Source organism: Mobula birostris, chromosome 13 (assembly GCF_030028105.1).
Source record: "Mobula birostris isolate sMobBir1 chromosome 13, sMobBir1.hap1, whole genome shotgun sequence".
In the NCBI taxonomy this organism is placed as follows: Eukaryota; Metazoa; Chordata; class Chondrichthyes; order Myliobatiformes; family Myliobatidae; genus Mobula; species Mobula birostris.
Genome location: NC_092382.1, coordinates 996,073 through 1,016,871, shown reverse-complemented (window position 1 = coordinate 1,016,871; position 20,799 = coordinate 996,073). Strand labels below are relative to the sequence as shown.

The following is a 20,799-nucleotide window of genomic DNA, read 5'->3' as shown; positions in this document are numbered from 1 at the left end:
ACCAATGGAGAGAGTCAAACTGAGCCAAGTCACAGATTGGAGCCGGCAGAAATGCCCCATTCTGATAGAGACAGGAAGAGCATCAGGGAATTGATGGTCATTCCAGATACCAGCACTGTGCCCAGTCAGAAGATGATTTCTCTCTCCAACTTGGGTTGAACCTCACTGTAACTGTGTGATACCAGATCAAACCATGGCAACTCAAGTAATCTCTTCTGAAATGTTGTCCTACACCGACTGATGGATTTTGTAAATCTTCTTACAGGTTAAAAACGAGAAGGAATTTGTCTCCAGGAATCTCAAACACAACACGCCAGTTTTGCTGTCTCTGTCTGGATATTTAAGAAGTGGAGCAAGGGATTCAATCGGCCATCCTTCCAGCTCAGACTGTGGGGAGGGATTCACTCGATCATCTGACGGACTGGCATTCCCGTCATTTTACACAGTGGGAATGGATTCAGTCGGTTATCTCAATTCAAGGTACATCAGCAAGTTCACACCGGACAAGGCCATTCATCTGTTCTGTGTGTGAGAAGGAATTCAGTCAGTCTTCCCACCCTTGGACTCACCAATCAGTTCACACTGGGCAGAGGCTGGTCATCTGCTGAATTTCTGGGAAAGGATTCACTTAGTTATCTGACCTAATGGCTCACCAGCGAGTTCACACTGGGGAGAAACCGTTCACCTGCTCAGTCTGTGAGAAGAGATTCACTCACTCTTACACCCTACAGAGACACCAGCGAGTTCACACTGGGGAGAAACCATTCACCTGCTTAGAATGTGGGAAAGGATTCACTCAGTCATCCCACCTACAGAGACATCAGCGTGTTCACACTGGGGAGAAGCCGTTCACTTGCTCAGTCTGTATGAAGGGATTCCCTCAGTCATCCACCCTACAGAGACATCAGCAAGTTCACACTGGGGAGAAGCCGTTCACCTGCTCAGTCTGTGGGAAGGGATTCACTCAATCATCCAACCTACAGAGTCATCAGCGAGTTCACACTGGGGAGAAGCCGTTCACCTGCTCAGAATGTGGGAAGAGATTCCCTCAGTTATCCCACCTACAGAGTCATCAGCTAGTTCACACTGGGGAGAAGCCGTTCACCTGCTCAGTCTGTGGGAAGAGATTCACTCACTCATCCAACCTACAGACACATCAGCGAGTTCACACTGGAGAGAAGCCGTTCACCTGCTCAGTCTGTGGGAAGGGATTCACTCAGTTGTCCCAACTACAGAGTCATCAGCGAGTTTACACTGGGGAGAAGCCGTTCACCTGCTCAGAATGTGGGAAAGGATTCACTCAGTCATTCAAACTACTGGCACACCAGTCAGTTCACAGTGGGGAGTGGCCATTCACCTGCTCAGAATGTGGGAAAGGATTCACTCAGTCGTCCAAACTAATGGCACACCAATCAGTTCACACTGGAGAGAGACCACTCACCTGCTCAGACTGTGGGAAGGGTTTCACTTGGTGATCCGACCTACAGAGTCATCAGCGAGTTCACACTGGGGAGAAACTGTTCACCTGCTCAGACTGTGGGAAGGGATTCACTAGGTCATCCTACCTACAGAGACATCAGCAAGTTCACACTGGGGAGAAGCCGTTCACCTGCTTAGAATGTGGGAAGGGATTCACTCAGTCATCCCACCTACAGAGTCATCAGCGAGTTCACACTGGGGAGAAGCCGTTCACCTGCTTAGAATGTGGGAAGGGATTCACTCAGTCATCCACCCTACAGAGACATCAGCAAGTTCACACTGGGGAGAAGCCGTTCACCTGCTCAGTTTGTGGGAAGAGATTCACTCAGTCATCCACCCTACAGAATCATCAGCGAGTTCACACTGGGGAGAAGCCATTCACCTGCTGAGAATGTGGGAAGGGATTCACTCAGTTGTCCCAACTACAGAGTCATCAGCGAGTTTACACTGGGGAGAAGCCGTTCACCTGCTGAGAATGTGGGAAAGGATTCACTCAGTCATTCAAACTACTGGCACACCAGTCAGTTCACAGTGGGGAGTGGCCGTTCACCTGCTCAGAATGTGGGAAAGGATTCACTCAGTCGTCCAAACTAATGGCACACCAATCAGTTCGCACTGGAGAGAGGCCATTCACCTGTTCAGACTGTGGGAAGGGTTTCACTCGGTCATCCGACCTACAGAGTCATCAGCGAGTTCACACTGGGGAGAAACCGTTCACCTGCTTAGAATGTGGGAAGGGATTCACTCGATCATCCATCCTACAGAGACATCAGCGAGTTCACACTGGGGAGAAGCCGTTCACCTGCTCAGAATGTAGGCAAGGATTCACTCAGTCATCCCACCTACTGGCACACCAGTCAGTTCACAATGGGGAGTGGCCATTGTTATGAATCCCTAGATTTTGTTTGCTGTGGACTGTCATTTTGAGAGAGAGAGAAAGAGTAAGAATGGAAATCAGTCTGACTTGCATCTTGTTCACATCACTCACAGCTTGTTTAGTTTTAACCGAGGACACAGACACTCAGAGTCAGACGGAGATGAAGGAGGAAAAATGGAAGGATCGGAACAAGGGAACCAGTGGCCAAGGGTCACTGTTTAGAACTTTCCTATACCCACAAGGGTAGGTCAATTATTGATTCAACATACGTTGAATGTGTGGTTGTCACCTCATTTGATCCATAGGAGTGGATCGGATTTGGGGTATCCTGTGAAGACCACTTATGTGTTAACCCTTGCCTGGGTGTGGTGTGGAAATTCACTTGAAGACGATACCCCTTGTGAAAAGTCACTTTTGGTGATAATTTGTATGTGGATTTGGAACGACGACAGATAAAATCTACAGCGACTGTTCTCTCGTTTTACCACCATGGATGCTGTGGAATTCAACGTTATTGCCTTCTCTCGACATTTACCCTGGATTGCAAATATCTCTCTCTCCTCAACTATTCTGTGGTTGAACTGAACTTTCATAGTTTACCATCTGAACACTCCAAGCCTTGAGTTATATTTACCCACATATATACACATAACACTGTTCACTTTTGTTTAGGACTCATTTCTAAAGCGTTACAGGGACAAAATTGGGGCCTGCATCCGATATAGGAAAAGATTTGGAGGCGTATAGATTAATTATCGATTTCATTGGAGAAATCCCTTTTGATTTATTTGTGTGTGGAAAATCAGCAGCAATGGATGTTGATAGATTTCTGGAAGCACCAACCTCTGAGGCATTAAAGGACACCAGAAGGATTGAATTGTTGAGTATTGCTAAAAGGTTAAAACTTGCTAAGGTGAAATCGACAATGAGGAGGTCACAGATGCAGAGGATAATAGCTGAACATTATGTATATGAGGGTGTGTTTAAAGTGGAGGAGTTGGAGGTGTTTCCTGAAAGTAAACCTAGTGAGCTTGGGCTCCCGTACAAGTTAGAAAAATTAAAGATGGAGGCTGTGGAAAGGCAGAGGCAGGTTGAGGCTGCAAAGGCAGGAAAACAGAGAGAAGAGGCAGAAAAACAGGAAGGAAGCAGAAAGACAGAGGCTGTTCGAGCTGGAAAAGATAGAGAGATTGCAGCAAAGGGGTCTAGCGTTAGACTCTGGCGATAAGTTTGAGGCCAGTCGGGAAGTTAAATTGGTACCTCCATTTGACGAGGCAGAGGTTGATAAATACTTTCAGTATTTTGAGAAGGTTGCTCAGGGTTGAAAATGGCCAAAAGAGGGTTGGCCTATTCTCTTACAAAGAGTAATTAAGGGGAAGGCTCAGCAAGCCTATTCTGCTTTGACAGTTGATGAAGCAGCTGATTATGACATGGGAAATAGGCTGTGCTCAAAGCTTACGAGTTGGTCCCAGAAGCATACAGGCAAAAGTTTAGAAATTTGAGGAAATCTGTGAACCGGACTAATATGGAATTTGCTTATGAGAAGTTTGTGTATTTTGACCGCTGGTGCACATATAAAAATGTAAATGATGATTTTAACAGCTTGAAAGAGTTGGTTTTAATTGACGAATTCAAAATGTGTGTCCCTGATGACATAAAGATGTAATTAAATGAAAAGGATGCTGCCACTTTGCAGGAGTCTGCTAGATTAGCAGATAAGTTTGCTTTAACTCATAACATTAAGTTTACCCCGAATAAGAGCTTCCAAAAGAGTAGCAGGGATAACCAGGGTAAACCAGAAATTAAAGCTGGGACTAGTGACGAGACTAAGGATGAAGGGAAGCAGTTGAAGGAGAAATATTCTGGTCTTCCTTGTTACTATTGTAAGAAAGCTGGTCATATGGTGGCTAATTGTTCTGTCCTGAAGAAGAAAAAGGAAAAGGAGGCAGTCCCACATGCCTGTGATCAGTATGTTGAAGCACCTATAAACCCACAGGGTTCTGAACATTCTGCTGAGGCTCAGTTAAGGACTGAGAGGTCTGACTGAGTTAAGAAGGGATTCGATCATTTTATGTCAGATGGGTTTGTATTAGTAATGGAAGGGTCAACACCGCTACCAGTGAAAATTCTTCGAGATACTGGGACTTCTCAGTCACTTATATTAGTTCGGTGATGAGACTGACACTGGTGAGGTAAATCTTATTAAAGGCATTGGGGGCAGCATTGTTTCTGTGCCATTGCACAAGGTAACTTTACAGTCAGGGTTTGTTTCAGGACCTGTTAGGATCGGATTATGCTCCAGTTTACCTGTGGAAGATGTTACTTTGCTGTTAGGGAATGACCTGGCAGATGGTAAAGTTGTTCCTGCAGTGCAGTTGACAACTAAACCAACCACTGACGACCCACAGATGGATTTTAACATTTATCCTTCCTGTGCAGTAACTCGAAGTACAGCTAAAAATTCTCCCGATGCAGACGGTTCTGTGCAGCACGATTCTGATACCCAAGATAGCCAAAGTTGGGATTCAGGTTATGATGACTTGTCAGGGACTTTTTTGCCTTCATTGTTCCAACAGGATTCAGGTAGTAAGTCTGATGAGAAAGATTTATCCCTGTCTAGGAAGGAGTTTATAGCAGAACAGAACCGAGACCCTGAGATTGAAGCTTCATAAGAAACATCTCTCTCAGATGATGAGATTAAGAAAATGTCAGTAGAGTATTATCTCAAGGATGGAGTGTTAATGAGGAAGTGGAGGCCACCTGCTATACCTGCGAGTGAGGAATGGACAATTATTCACCAAGTTGTAGTTCCTGAATTTTATTGGACTGAAATTTTAACTTTGGCCCACAGTATGCCCTTAGGTGGCCATTTTGGAGAGAATAAAACTGTAAACAGGATTATGAGAGAATTTTTCTGGCCTAATTTGAGGAAAGATGTTGTGACCTTTTGCAGATCCTGTCACACTTGTCAAGTTGTGGGTAAACCTAATGAGGTCACCCCAGTGACCCCACTCTGGCCTATACCTGCATTCGGAGAACCCTGTTCCAAATTTATAGTGGATTGTGTTGGCCCATTGCCAAAGACTAAAGCTGTCCATCAGTATTTGCTAACTATTATGTGTACTGCATCCAGATTCCCAGAGGCAATACCTCTCAGAAATATTAAAGCTAAAACTGGCGAAGGCTCTAACAAGTTTTTTACTTTATTTGGTTTGCCTTAAGAAATCTAGTCTGATCAAGGAAGTAATTTTACATCTGGATTATTCCAGCAGGTAGTTTATGAACTGGGAGCTAAACAAATTACATCGTCTGCGTACCATCCAGAATCACAAGGGGCTTTAGAAAGATTTCATTCTACCCTCAAAACAATGATTAAGACATACTGTGTTGAAAATGAAAAAAAAATGGGATGAAGGAATACATTTGATTTTGTTCACCGTAAAGGCTGATTTATACTTGTGCATTCGGGATACGCTGTATCCTACACCATAGGCCTGATTTAATTTTTGCGTAGCCCTACGCCGTAGCGAGCATGCGTAGTTGTGTCTGCATCGCTCTGCACTTCACCACCAAAACGCAAGTTGGCAGTGGGGTTTCTCTGACACTGTTGAGCTTCTTCGTGAGAGACATGGACGAGTAAATGCATTTCAAATATTTTCGGATGTCGGCAGGTAGATTTGACGATTTGGTTCATTGTCTCCAACCATTTATTTTGCATCAGTGTACAGACATGGCGGAGAAAAGCAACCGGAAATGCAATGCTACCAAGCGAACCAATCACAGTTGTTGCGGTCTGCATCGCCGCGACGCGTGAGTTACTTTTTTGAGGAGGTTCACGTTACCCTGTGGCGTAGGGTACAGCGTGGGGACGGCGTAGGGTACATAGTGCCTATGGCGTACACTTGACGCACAAGTATAAATCAGGCTTAAGAGAGTTGGTACAGGAATCACTGGGCTTTAGTCCATTTGAACTTGTATTTGGTCATAGAGTGAGGGGACCTTTGACCTTGTTAAAGGAACAGTGGATTGATGGGGATGTATATGTTAACTTGTTAGACTGTGTTTTGAAGTTCAAAAATAAACTACACCAGGCCTGTAGTCTAGCGAGACAAAACTTAGATTTCTCAAAACAAAGTGAAGTGTTGGTTTGATAAGCGGGCCAAAACAAAAGAAAATACAAGGTGGGGGATAATGTGCTTGCCTTATCTCCAATGTTGACGATTCTACTTCAAGCGAAATTCAATGGACTGTATGAAATAGTCTCTCAAATTAATGATGTGAATTATGTTATTAAAACACATGACTGACGTAAACTAACACAGGTGGTACACATCAATATGATAAAGCCTTATTCTGGCAAGCAGGCACCATCGGTGAGTGTTGTCAAACATATAAATTTGACAGCCCTGAGAATGAAACAATTGACTCGTCTGAGACTTTTCACAAGCCAAACATGGTCCCAGTTAGGCTAATGAACTCGGTTGTTCTCAAAAACGTGGACAACAAGTTGGCTCATCTGCAGCCAAAGCAACAACAACAGCTGAAGGAATTAATTCTGAGTTTTAAAGTTTTATTTCCCAATGTTCCCAAGCAAACCACGGTCGCAGTACATGACGTAGATATTGGTCAAGCCAAACCGATTAAACAACACCCATATCGCATGAATGTAGAAAAGTGTAAATTGGCTGAGCAAGAAATTTAGTATATGCTGAAAATGGTATTATCAGGCCTTCAACATCAAATTGGAGCTCACCCTGCGTTATTGTGCCCAAACTTGATGGTAGTGTTAGATTTTGCACTGATTATAGGAAGGTAAATGCAGTAACAAAAACAGATGCCTATCCTATCCCTAGGGTGGATGATTGCATTGATAAGGTTGGAAAAGGTAATTTCTTACAAAGATTGATCTGTTGAAAGGGTGTGGTGTGTTCCATTGACGGACTGAGGTAGAGAAATTTCTGCATTTGTGACACCTTCTGGGTTGTATGAATACAATGTTTCGCCATTTGGAATGAAATATGCTCCAGGAACGTTCCAGAGAATGATTGATTCTGTAATTCAAGGGTTAGGACACACAGATACCTATATTGATGACTTAGTCACAGGGAGTGACACTTGGGAAGAGCATATCTGTGTAGTAGAAGAGCTGTTTGACAGGCTTTCCAGGGCCAACCTTACAGTTGACTTAGCTAAGAATGAATTTGGCCATGCCTCTGTGACCTATCTTGGCTGTGTTGTAGGTCAAGGCAAGTTGGCTCCTGTGCAGGCAAAATTCAGGCAATTTCTGAAGTTCCTATTCCGACTGTGTGACGAAGGCCTATCACTGATTACAGACGTCTCATGGCACACTCGGTAAAACACCCAAAGCGTCATCCACACACATTATTCCCCTCTGTTATTGTGGTGAGTGCACGCGTCACAATAAATCAACAGTCACAATTTTACACTCATCCCCAGCAGTAATAGGTATGAAAAAAAGAAACACACTATGTCACAGTTTTATTATCTCAGGTGAATTTATTCATATTCATCTTTCCAGTAAGTGTTTTGCTGAAGTGTCATGGTAATCTGACGTTTCTCTCCTCCACAGTCACTGGGTCTGAAACAGAGCTGCTGCATAGAGCTGTTTTATATAGAGGCAGCAGCAACCTGCACAGGTGTGCTGATGGTGGAGGATACCATCTTTACCTGGGACAAGGGTTATGTTACCTAATTACTCATCTTGTGGTAAAGTTTTGGGGTTTATACAAGTTATTTAACCGGGAAATGGTGAATCCCGTGATGAAGTCTATGTGTTTATTGTGAGAACTGGTGGTAGAGTTTCAGATTGTGTGAAATGGAAGATAATTGAGTTAATTAGCTTTTGGTTAGTCTAGGGAGATTGGCTTAGCAGTTATAAGCCTCAGGTTACCAAGGCTTTGGGTCGGTTTTTTTTCTGTTTAGTCTGAGGGTGGCTGTTAACCAGACAGGTGACAATTGCAAGCTGTGTGTGTGTGTGTGTATATATATATAATATAGTTGTTCCTCCACAAACTTCCTCCACATTACTTCTGTGCTTTCACCTTTGAACACCTGTTTCCAATTTACTCTCGCTAGTTCCTGCCTCATACATTCATAGTTAGCCCTTCCTCAGTTAAGCACTTTCCCATTTTGTCTGTTTTTATCCTTTTCCATAGCTATGCTGAAGCTAAGGGAGTTGTGGTCACTCTCACCAAAATGCTCCCCCACCAAGAGGTCTGCCACCTGACCAGGTTCATTACCCAGAACTAGATCCAGTATGGCCTCTCCTCTCGTCAGCCGGTCCCCATACTGTGTCAGGAATCCTTCTTGAACACATCTGACAAATTCAGCCCCGTCTATCCCCCTTGCAGTCAGGAGGTGCCAGTCAATATGAGGGAAGTTGAAGTCACCCATAACTACAACCCTGTATTTCCTGCACCATTCTAAAATCTGCCTGCTTATCTGCTCCTCAGTGTCCCGAAGGCTATTTGGGGGCCTATAGACTACTCCCAGCACAGTGATTGATCCCTTCCTATTTCTGACTTCCACCCACACCGACTCAGTGGACACTCCCTCTGCAGCATCCTCCCTTTCTACAGGCGTGATACTATCCCTGATCAGTAATGTTACTCCCCCCCTTTTCTACCTCCCATCCTATTCCTTGTAAAACACCTAAACCCCGGTACCTGCATCAGCCAATCCTGCCCTTCCTCCAGCCAAGTTTCAGTAATGGCCACAACATCGTAGTTCCATGTACTGATCCATTCTCTAAGTTCATCCCCTTTATTCCTAATACTCCTAGCATTGAAATACACACACTTCAACCCCTCGAACTGGCTACATTTATGATTTGTCCCCTGCCTGTCCTTCCTCACCAACTCAGAACACACAGCATCGTGCCCTTGTCCTCCTACCCTCATCTCTGCACTCACATTCTGATTCCCACCCCCCTGACAAACTAGTTTAAACCCTCCCCAACAGCTCCAACAAACCTGCCCACCAGGATATTGGTCCCTTTCCAGTTCAGGTGCAGCCCGTCCTTGTTGTACAGGTCAAACCTTCCCCAGAAGAGATCCCAATGCTCCAGAAATCTGAACCCCTGCCCCCTGCACCAACTCTTCAGCCACACTTTCAACTGCCATGACTTCCAGTTCCTACCCTCTGTCTCGTGGCACAGGCAGCAATCCTGAGATTACCATCCCTGAGATCCTGCTTTTTCACTTTTTTCCTAACTCCCAATATTCCTACGCTCCAAAGAATAAGGACCTAATTTGTTCAACCTTTTGCTGTAACTTAGGAGATGAAACCCAGGCAACATTTTAGTAAATCTCCTCCGTACTCTCTCAATTTTATTGACATATTTCCTATAATTTGGTTACCAGAACTGTATACAATACTCCAAATTTGGCCTTACCAATGCCTTGTACAATTTCAACATTACATCCCAACTCCTATACTCAATGCTCTGATTTATAAAGGCCAGCATACCAAAAGCTTTCTTCACCACCCTATCCAAACGAGACTCCACCTTCAGGGAACTATGCACCATTACTCCTAGATCCCTCTGTTCTACTGCATTCTTCAGTGCCCTACCATTTACCATGTATGCCCTATTTTGATTACTCCTACCAAAATGCAGCACCTCACATTTATCAGCATTAAGCTCCTTCTGCCATCTTTCAGCCCACTCTTCTAAGTGGTCTAAATCTCTCTGCAAGCTTTGAAAACCTCCTTCATGATCCACAACTCCACCTATCTTAGTATCATCTGCATACTTACTAATCCAATTTACCACCCCATCATCCAGATAATTAATATATATGACAAACAACATTGGACCCAGTACAGATCCCTGAGGTTTAGTCATCAGAGACAATTGTGCTGTCCCTGACTTCCCACATTCTACAATCGGAGCACTGGATTGCCCTATCTACTGCCTCCATTACCAACTCCTAAGTTAATCAAAATAATTAAAGAAACATACCCAGCCTTACCTTACTGGGAGCAAGCTCGTCCTCTGCCTTTGCTCGCCGAAACTTCTCGAGCCAAAGCCTCAAAGCTCCACTCCTTCACTGGCCCACTCACTCACTGGCTTGAGCTGCCCCTCTTTTCACTTGTTTGTTGAGCTTCTCAATTTTCAATTGCCCAATCAGCTGCTTTCTGCTGGGTCTGAGCTGTTCAAATCTTGATTGACTTGATTGCACAACCCAACTGCCAAAATCTCTTGAGCCAAAGCCTCAAAACTCCACTCCTTCACTGGCCGCTCTCCACTCCAGTCCACGTTAAACTCCAGTCCCATTAAAGGTGAATATGCAGCAGAAGAAACTCCTCCCATGCCCAGTGACCAGGGTGCAGAACTGGGTGTGGTGAGCAGCAGCAATAATTGCAGAGTTCAGCACCGACAGTCACTCTCGAAATTGCATTCAGCAATGGTGACGGACAAATATCCAGCATGCAGCTTATTGAAACTTTCTCCCCAGTGTGAACCCGGCAGTGTGTCACAAATAACATGCTGTAAGGTTTCACAGCTAATGTAACGGCCTCTGTGCAATGTTTCACTGCTGAGGTAATGTTTTCTCTGTAACAGCAATGTTTAGGTTACGACTAGAGACAACAGGGTTTTTGAATGCAGGGCTATCTAATGACAGAAATGTTCTTTCTTGTTCGTCAGGAAGAGGAATTTTTGCGGTGTTTTACCGGGGAGAGATGAGAAGACATGAATGGAGAGAGTGGGCCCTTTTTCTTCTTTATTTTTTCTTTACTAGCCCTATAGTCAAAGAAAGAACTATAAAGCCTAATCGTTTAATCGCATATTATGTACCATTTATTATTTCGGGGTACTGATATGTAACAGGGAACACATCAAGCAGCTTCCACCCAAACAAGATTTCTTAAGTTTGGCCGGGCTGGGGGGCTATCACCCCCTATATTAAGCTGCTAGCCAAAGTGAGAATTACATAAGGTTAGAATACTGAGTGAATTGCTTCCCACATTCACAGCAGGTGAACGACCTCTCCCTGGTGTGAACTCAATGATGCACATTCGGCAGAGATGGCTGAGAGAATCTCTTACCGAAGTCTGAGCAGGTGATCGGCCTCTACCCAGTGTGAACTCAATGATGCACATTCGGTGGAGATGGCTGAGAAAATCTCTTCCCGAAGTCTGAGCAGGTGATCAGTCTCTACCCAGTGTGAGCTCGCTGGTGTTTCTGTAGGTTCGATGACCGAGTGAATCCCTTCCCACACACTGAGCAGGTGAACGGCCTCTCCCCAGTGTGAACTCGCTGATGTACCTTCAGTTGGGATGACCAAGTGAATCCCTTTCCACAGTCTGAGCAGGAGAAGGGCCACTCTCCAGTGTGAACTCGCTGATGAACCTTCAGGTGGGATGAGCAAGTGAATACCTTCCCGCAGTCGGAGCAGGTGAACGGCCTGTCCCCAGTGTGAATAGACCAGTGTGCTTGTAGGCGGGATGATCGAATGAATCCCTTCCCACACACTGAGCAGGTGAACGGCCTCTCCCCAGTGTGAACTCGCTGGTGTCTGAGTAGGACACATGACGAAGTGAATCCCTTCCCACAGTCTGAGCAGGTGAACGGCCTCTCCCCAGTGTGAACTCGCTGATGTACCTTCAGTTGAGATGAGCAACGGAATCTCTTCCCGCAGTCTGAGCAGGTGAACGGCCTCTCCCCAGTGTGAACTCGCTGATGTCTCTGTAGGACAAGTGACGAAGTGAATCCCTTCCCACAGTCTGAGCAGGTGAACGGCCTCTCCCCAGTGTGAACTCGCTGATGTACCTTCAGTTGAGATGACACAGTGAATCCCTCCCCACAGTCTGAGCAGGTGAACGGCCTCTCCCCAGTGTGAACTCGCTGATGTACCTTCAGTTGGGATGACGAAGTGAATCCCTTCCCACAGTCTGAGCAGGTGAACGGCCTCTCCCCAGTGTGAACTCGCTGATGTACCTTCAGGTGGGATGAGCAAGTGAATCCCTTCCCGCAGTCGGAGCAGATGAACGGCCTCTCCCCAGTATGAAAAGACCAGTGTGCTTGTAGGTCGGATGATCGAAAGAATCCCTTCCCACACACTGAGCAGGTGAACGGCCTCTCCCCAATGTGAACTCGCTGGTGTCTGTGTAGAACAGAGGATGAAGTGAATCCCTTCCCACAGTCGGAGCAGGTGAACGGCCTCTCCCCAGTGTGAACTCTCTGATGCACCTTCAGTAGGGATGAGCAAGTGAATCCCTTCCTGCAGTCTGAGCAGGTGAATGGCTTCTCTCCAGTGTGAACTCGCTGATGAACCTTCAGGTGGGATGAGCAAGTGAATCTCTTCCCACAGTCCAAGCAGGTGAACAGCCGCTCCCCAGTGTGAACTGACTGGTGTCTCAGTAGGTCAGATGAGTTAATGAATCCCTTCCCACAGTCTGAGCAGGTGAACGGCCGCTCCCCGGTGTGATCTCGCTGGTGAGCCATTAGGTCGGATGACCGAGTGAATCCTTTCCCACAAATTCAGCAGATGACCAAATTTCTGCCCAGGGTGAACTGACTGGTGTGTCTACAGGTGGGATGACCAACTGAATGCCTTCTCACCCACAGAACAAATGAATGACCTTGTCCGGTGTGAACTTGCTGATATATCTTCAGTTGAAATGACTGAGTGAATCCCTCCCCACAGTCTGAGCAGGAAGGATGATCGAGTGAATCCCTTGCTCCACTTCTCAAATATCCAGACAGATACAGCAAAACTGGCGTGTTGTGTTCGAGATTCCCGTAGACAGATTCCTTGTCATTTTTAACCTGTAAAAAGATTTACAAAATGAATCAACGGGTGTCGGACAATATTTCAGATCAGATCACTTGAGTTGTCAAAGTGTATTCTCGCATCACACTATTACAGTGAGGTTCAACCCAAGTTGGAGAGAGAAATCATCTTCCAACTGGGCACAGTGCTGGTATCTGGAATGACCATCAAACTCTCTGATGCTCTTCCTGTCTCTATAAGAATGGGGCATTTCTGCCATCTCCAATCTGTGACCTGGCTCAGTTTGACTCTCTCCATTGTTATTATTCCCTGTTCCTGCTGAGCAGCATGGGTGCCTGGCCCCACAGTAACTGAAACAGTCTCACGCAAATTGTCTTTCTTGATGTGTAGCGAGGATTTTCTTTTATGTATTATTAACTTAAAGTGCCACAGTTTTAACGCCATATAAAAAAATTCCTGCTGAGATGAATGGTTGGTCTGCACAGCTGTTAAAAGGACTTAAAGTGAATTTTTGTATTATTTCAGGTTCTTGTCACAGTCACAGAAAATTACAACACAGAAACAGGCCCTTTGGGCCATCTGGTTTGTGCTGAACTATTTAAACCACCCACTCCCATACCCCTACCATCCAGGTACCTATAGAAACCTCTTAAATGTTGAAATTGAGTTCGCATGCACCACTTGTTCTGGCTGCTCATTCCACACCCAGATGACCATCTGTGTGAAGAAGTTACCCCTCATGTTCCCCTTAACGTTTCACTTTTCACCCTTAACCCATGGCCTCTGGTTGTAGTCCCACACCATCTCAGTGGAGAAAGCCAGCTTGCATTTACCCCATCTGTGCCCCTCTATCACAATCAAATCTTTGCTCAATCTTCCACATTCCAAGGAATAAAGTCCTGATCTGTTCAATCATTCCTTATAACCCAAGTCCTCCAGACCTGGCAACATCCTTGTGAATTTTTGCAGAACTCTTTCAACCTCTTTTACATCTTTCCTGTAGGTAGGTGACCACAACTGCAAACAAGACTCCAAATTAGGCCTCACCAATATCTTCTACAAGTCAACATAACATCCATAAGACCGAAAGAAGCTGCAGAAGATCGTGAACACGGCGCAGCACATCACACAAACCAATCTTCCGTCCGTGGACTTACATTACACCGCACGCTGTCGGAGCAGTGCTGCCAGGATAATCAAGGACACGACCCACCCAGCAAACACACTTTTTGTCCCTCTTCCCTCCGGGAGAAGGTTCAGGAACTTGAAGACTGGTACGGCCAGATTTGGGAACAGCTTCTTTCCAACTGTGATAAGATGCTGAACGGATCCTGACCCGGATCAGGGCCGTACCCTCCAAATATCCGGACCTGCCTCTCGGTTTTTTTCCACTACCTTACTTCCCATTTTTCTATTTTCTATTTATGATTTTTAATTTAAATTTTTAATATTGACTAATTTTAACTACTTTTAATATTTTAATATTTAATATTTGTAATCCAGGGAGTGTGAAGCGCAGAATCAAATATCGCTGTGATGTTTGTACATTCTAGTACAAATTGTTTGGCGACAATAAAATATAAAGTATCTATCATTGTCAGTACTTTGGTTCATGAAGGCCAATGGGCTGAAATCCTGCTTTCCGTCTCTATCTTACTGTGACACCACTTTCAGTGAATTAAGGACTTGTATTCCCAGGTCACTTTCTTCTACAACTCTCCACTGTGCCCAACCAGTCACGGTGAAAGACCTCCCTTGGTAGGTCATACCAAAGTGCAACAACTCACACTTCTCTGCATTAAATTCCGTTTTCCATTTCTCAAACTATTTTTCCAGCTGGTCCAGATCGCACTGCAAGCCTTGATACTCTTCCTCGCTGACCACTACACCACCAATCTTAGCGTCAGCCACAAATTTGCTGATCCAGTTAACCACACTATCATCCAGATTACTGATATAGATGACAAACAACAACAGATCCAGCACTGATCCCTGTGGCACACCACTAGTCACAGGCCTCCAGTCAGAGAGGCAACCATCTGCTACCACACACTGGCTTCTCCCAAAGACAGTGTCTCATCCAATTTACTATCTCATCTTGAATGCTGAGTGACTGAACCTTCTTGACCAACCTCCCATATGAGACTTTGTCAAGTGCCTTGTTAAAGTCCATGTAGACAACATCCACTGCCTTGCCTTCATCCACTTTCCTGATAACTTCCTCGAGAGACTCTATAAGATTTGTTAGACATGACCTACCATGCACAAAGCCATGCTGTCTATCCTTAATCAGTCCACATCTATCCAAATACTTATATATCCGGTTCCTGCAAATACATTTCAATAACTTTCCCACTACTGATGTCAAGCTCACCAATGTACAATTTCTTAGTTTATTTTTACAGCCTTCCTTGAACAGCGGAACAACATTGGCTGCCCTCCAATCCTCCAGTACCTCACCTGGCTCTAAAGATCATTTAAATATCTGTCCTTGTGCCCCGACAATTTCTGCACTTGTCTGCCGCAGAGTCCCAGGGAACAACTTGTCAGGCCCTGGGGATTGATCCACGCTAATTTGCCCTAAGACAGCAAACACCTCCACCTCTGTAATCTGTACAGGATCCATGAAGTTGATGCTGCTTTGCCTCACTTCTATAGACTGTGTGTCCATCTCCTGTGTAAATACAGATGCAGAAAAAAATCTCCCACATCTATTTTGTCTCAGATCAGAACTACTGTTCTGATCTTGCATAGGATTAATTTTTTTTCCCCCCTTGCAATCCTTTTTGCTCTTAACATATCTGCAGAATCCCCGTGGATTCTCCTTCACCATGTCTGCTGGGGCAACCTCATGTCTTCTTTGTCTTTCTTAAGTGTTCACTTGAATTCCCTGTACTTCATAAGTACCCCATTTGTTCCTATCTGCCTGTACCTGGTATGCACCTCCTTTTTATTGATCTGGCAGATGAAGCACAAAGGGGTGATAGAGCTGCATGGTGGGAGGTGGGGGTGGGGGAGGGTTAAACTAAAGTTGCAGGGGGAATGGGAGCCTGAATAACAGAACAGATACTGGAGACGTTGTGGAGACAGTTGTTGTTCAGACCTCAGACAAAGACAGGAATGAAAAAGCTAAGCATGGTGCAGTGAATATGCTCAATCCTGTATACTTCAATACAAGGAGCAGTGTAGGAAAGGCAGATGTGTTCAGGGCACGGATCAACACCTGGAATTATGACACTAGGATCTGGCAACTGTGGCCTGGGACAGGCTGTTTTGTGGCAAAGGTGTGCTTGGTAAATTCAGGCCTTCAAAGCAAAATTTTGTAAGCACAAAGTGGGTATGTGCTTGTCAGAATAAAAGATAAAGACAGAAACTGTATCTCTTGGTTTTCAAGAGATATTGAGACCCTGGTGAAGCACAAAATGGAGTTGCATCACAGAGATAGGCAGGTAGGTTCTTATGGAGTATAAGAAATTCAAGAGAACACATTAGAAATAAATCAGGATGGCTAAAAGAAAGCATGAGATTGCCCTCGCAAAAAAGATAAAGGATAATTGTCAGAGATTCTAGAAATAGATTAAGAACAAAAGGATTGCAAGGCACAAAGTTGGTCCTCTGGAAGACCGGAATAGCAATCCACGTGTGGAACGAAAGCAGATGGGTGAGATCTTAATTTTTTTTTTATCTCATTTACTCAGGAGATGGACAGAGTGTCAATGAGAGTGTGGAAAAGCAGCATTAAAATTGTGGACCCTATACAGATTAAAGAAGAGGAGATGTTTGCTATCCTGAGGCAGATTAGGGTGGATAAATCTCCGGGGCATGACAAGGTGCTCCCTCGGACTCTACGGGAGGCAAGTGCAGAAATAGTTGGGGCCCTAGCAGAGATAATTAAATCATCCTTAGTAATGGGAGAGTTATCAGAGGATTGTAGGGTAGCCAAAGTAATTTTGCTGTTCAACATAGAACATAGAAATCTACAGCATATTCCAGGCCATTCAGCCCACAATGTTGTGCCAACCATGAAACTTACTCTAGAAACTGCCTAGAATTTCCCTAGCACATAGATCTCTATTTTTCTAAGCTCCATGTACCTACCTAAGAGGCTGTTAAAAGACCCTATTGTATCTGCCTCGACCACCACTGCTGGCAGTGCATTCCACACACCCACCACTCTCTGTGTAAAAAAAACTTACCCCTGACATCCCCTCGGTATCTATTTCCAAGCACCTTAAAACTATGCCCCTCGTGTTAGCCTTTTCAGCCCTGGGGAAAAACCTCTGGCTATCCACACGATCAATGTCCCTCATCATTTTATACATCTAAAAAAGGCTCTAAGCGTAAACAAGGATATTATACATTGCTTTGATGATTTGTTGGAAGTTTAAAAAGGTATGAGGGTATAGATAGGGTAAATGCAAGCAGCTTTTTCCACTGATGTTGGGCGAGACGACAACCAGAGGTCATGGGTAAGTGACTTCCCCATTCATACAACAAATACAATACAGCACAATACAGGCCCTTCAGCCCATAATGCTGTGCCGAACATTAATTACTTTAAAAATTACCTAGAGTTCCCCATAGCCCTCTATTTTTCTACGCACCATGTACCTATCCAGGAGCCTCTTAAAAGACCCTATTGTATCCGGCTTCATCACAGTGGCCGGCAGCCCATTCCACGCACTCACCACCCTGTGTAAAAAACTCACCCCTTGTGGTGATATCACGTGTCAGGACCTGACTGGACAGAGTTCCCAGCATGCGCAGAAATGAAGAATGATCGAGAAGCAGGGCAGTGTAAAACTTGTTTTTTTCTGCTGTTAAATACAAGTTCAGTTCTGCAGAATATGGTTTGTTATCAGTAACCCACGGTACGTATAAAGAACACAACACCCCTGACATCTCCTTCGTACCTGCTTCCAAGCGCCTTAAAACTGTGCCCTCTCTGCAGATTTTCTCTGGTTTGTGACTGGAGGCAGAACAAAGGTGATTTTCACAACAGCTGATGTAAAAGATTTTGTTCCCTTTCTCCGAGTTCCCGATCCTTGCATTTAGACAGCTGGAGCTCAGCTCTGTCTGAGAGACCCATCGGTTCCCATTCCCTCATCAGCCGGAAGCTCCCCGGGGCCTGTGTACGGATGGTGGGGCTGAGAGAGAGGGAAGAGAGCAGGACTGTCCCGGGATTGCGGCTCACGGTGTCCGGAGTCACAGTAATAGTCCCAAAGTCGGTTTTGAACATCCCCAACCCCCCCTTTCCCCTTCTCCCCGCTCCCCTGCCCCCTCTCTCCCTTCTCTCTTACCCCCGGAGACTCTCAAAGGAAAAAGCCTATCCACGTCGTCTATCTATCCCCCTCATAATTTTAAATACCTCTATCAAGTCCCCCCTCAACCTTCTACGCTCCAAAGAATAAAGATCTAACTTGTTCAACCTTTCTCTGTAACTCAGGTGCTGAAACCCAGGTAACATTCTAGTAAATCTCCTCTGTACTCTCTCTATTTTGTTGACATCTTTCCTGTAACTCAGTGACCAGAACTGTACACAATACTCCAAATTTGGCCTTACCAATGCCTTGTACAATTTTAACATTACATCCCAACTCCTATACTCAATGCTCTGATTTACAAAGGCCAGCATACCAAAAGCTTTCTTCACCACCCTATCCACATGAGATTCCACCTTCAGAAAACTATGCACCATTTTCCTAAACATGAGGAATTCTGCAGATGCTGGAAATTCAAGCAACACACATCAAAGTTGCTGGTGAACGCAGCAGGCCAGGCAGCATCTCTAGGAAGAAGTACAGTCGACGTTTCATGGGTATGGTGAATTTCTACCACTGTTTCCTCCCCTCAGCAGCCCGAATCATGCGCCCCCTGTTCACCCTGATGTCGGGTAAGGGCAAGGACATTACCTGGGATAAAGAGGCCGCAGCCGCTTTTGTTAAAACCAAAGAACCCTTAGCAAACGCCGCGATGCTAGTGCACCCCAGAATGGGCGTTCCTACTGCCCTCACGGTGGACGCATCCAACACAGCAGTCAGTGGAGTGCTGGAACAACTCATCGAGAGTCGCTGGCAACCCCTGGCATTCTTCAGCAAACACCTACGACCACCCAAACTCAAATACAGTGCTTTCAACCGGGAGCTATTGGCACTATACCTGGAAATCCGGCATTTCAGATACTTCTTAGAAGGTAGGCCCTTCACTGCGTTCACAGGCCACCAACCGCTTACCTTTGCGTTCACTAAGGTGTCCGACCCCTGGTCTTCCCACCAGCAGCAACATCTGTCCTACATCTCCGAATACACGATGACATCCGGCATGTCTCGGGAAAGGACAACGTCATGGTGGACACACTATCCAGACCTACCATACAGGCCCTGTCCCAGGGGGTGGACTATGCAGCGCTGGCAGAGGCACAGCAGACAGACGCTGAGATCCCCAGTTACAGGACTGCAGTCTCCGGTTTACAGCTCCAAGACCTCCCCGTAGGCCCAGGTGAGAGGACCCTACTGTGTTACGTAGCTACCGGCCAACCCCGCCCCGTCGTCCCAGCAGCCTGGCGCCGGCCGGTTTTCAAATCCATTCACAACTTAGTGCACCCCTCCATCAGGACAACCGTCCGGCTGGTCGCCAACAGGTTCGTGTGGCATGGACTTCGTAAACAGGTCAGTGAATGGGCCAAAACGTGCATGCAGTGCCAAACGGCCAAGGTGCAGCGGCACACCAAGGCTCCGCCGCAGCGGTTCGAGCCCACCCACCGGAGGTTCGACCACATTCATGTGGATATCGTGGGGCCCCTGCCAGTGTCACGAGGAGCGCGGTACCTCCTAATTATGATAGACTGGTGCACCAGATGGCCAGAGGCAGTCCCGCTCACCGACACCACCTCCGAATCCTGTGCCCGAGCACTGATCGCAACCTGGGTAGCACGCTTCGGGGTACCGGCCCACATTACCTCCGACAGGGGCACCCAGTTCACCTCCAGCCTGTGGTCGGCTATGGCCAGCCTTTTAGGATCACAGCTACACCACACAACTGCCTACCACCCACGGTCGAGCGGACTAGTGGAGTGTTTCCACCGTCACCTGAAGTCGGCTCTCATGGCCCGCCTGGAAGGGCCTAACTGGGTGGACGAACTTCCCTGGGTCCTGCTCGGAATCCGCACGGCGCCCAAGGAGGATCTGCACACCTCGTCGGCCGAGTTGGTGTACGGTGCACCAGGAGAGTTCATAGCCGCCCCAAGGGGGCAAGAGGAAGAACCCACAGCAGTCCTGGACAGACTGCATGAGAGGCTCAGTAACCTGGCCCCCATCCCCACTTCACAGCACGGACAGAGCCCGTCCTGCGTACCCAAAGACCTGCAGAACTGTAAGTTTCTTTTTGTACGACGGGGCGGACACGGGGCACCGCTACAGCGGCCCTACGAGGGGCCGTTTAAGGTGATCAGGAACAATGGGTCCACGTTCGTGCTGGACATTGGGGGGAGGGAGGAAGTTTACATGGTGGACCGACTCAAAACGGCCCATGTGGACTTGGCGCAGCTGGTCCAGGCTCAGGCACCGCGGCGCAGGGGCAGACCTCCCAAACAGAGGCCGATCCAGACTGTGGACATTGGGGGAGGTATCGCCGGTTCTGTGGGGGGGGGGGGGGTTATGTGGTGACCCACTTTCTAGCACACACAAA

General features: G+C 46.2%; 2 protein-coding genes across 2 annotated transcripts in view; one reads left to right on the top strand and one right to left on the bottom strand.

Annotated features, from left to right (window-relative positions):
- LOC140207423 (uncharacterized) overlaps window positions 1-20,799 on the bottom strand; it is an 89,731-nt gene that overhangs the window by 63,674 nt on the left and 5,258 nt on the right. The window contains exon 2 of the mRNA XM_072275948.1: window positions 11,646-11,720. Coding sequence (XP_072132049.1) covers window positions 11,646-11,720 — 75 coding nt within the window. The remainder of the gene's footprint in view (window positions 1-11,645; window positions 11,721-20,799) is intronic.
- Window positions 266-1,482, top strand: LOC140208205 (uncharacterized). Its single transcript, XM_072276714.1, has one exon. The coding sequence runs from the start codon at window positions 645-647 to the stop codon at window positions 1,473-1,475; it is 831 nt and encodes a 276-aa protein (XP_072132815.1). The 5' UTR covers window positions 266-644; the 3' UTR covers window positions 1,476-1,482.

Bases quoted from the DNA above. Each gene is read 5' to 3' on its own strand.
- LOC140208205 (XM_072276714.1), top strand. From the start codon at position 645: ATGGCTCACCAGCGAGTTCACACTGGGGAGAAACCGTTCACCTGCTCA.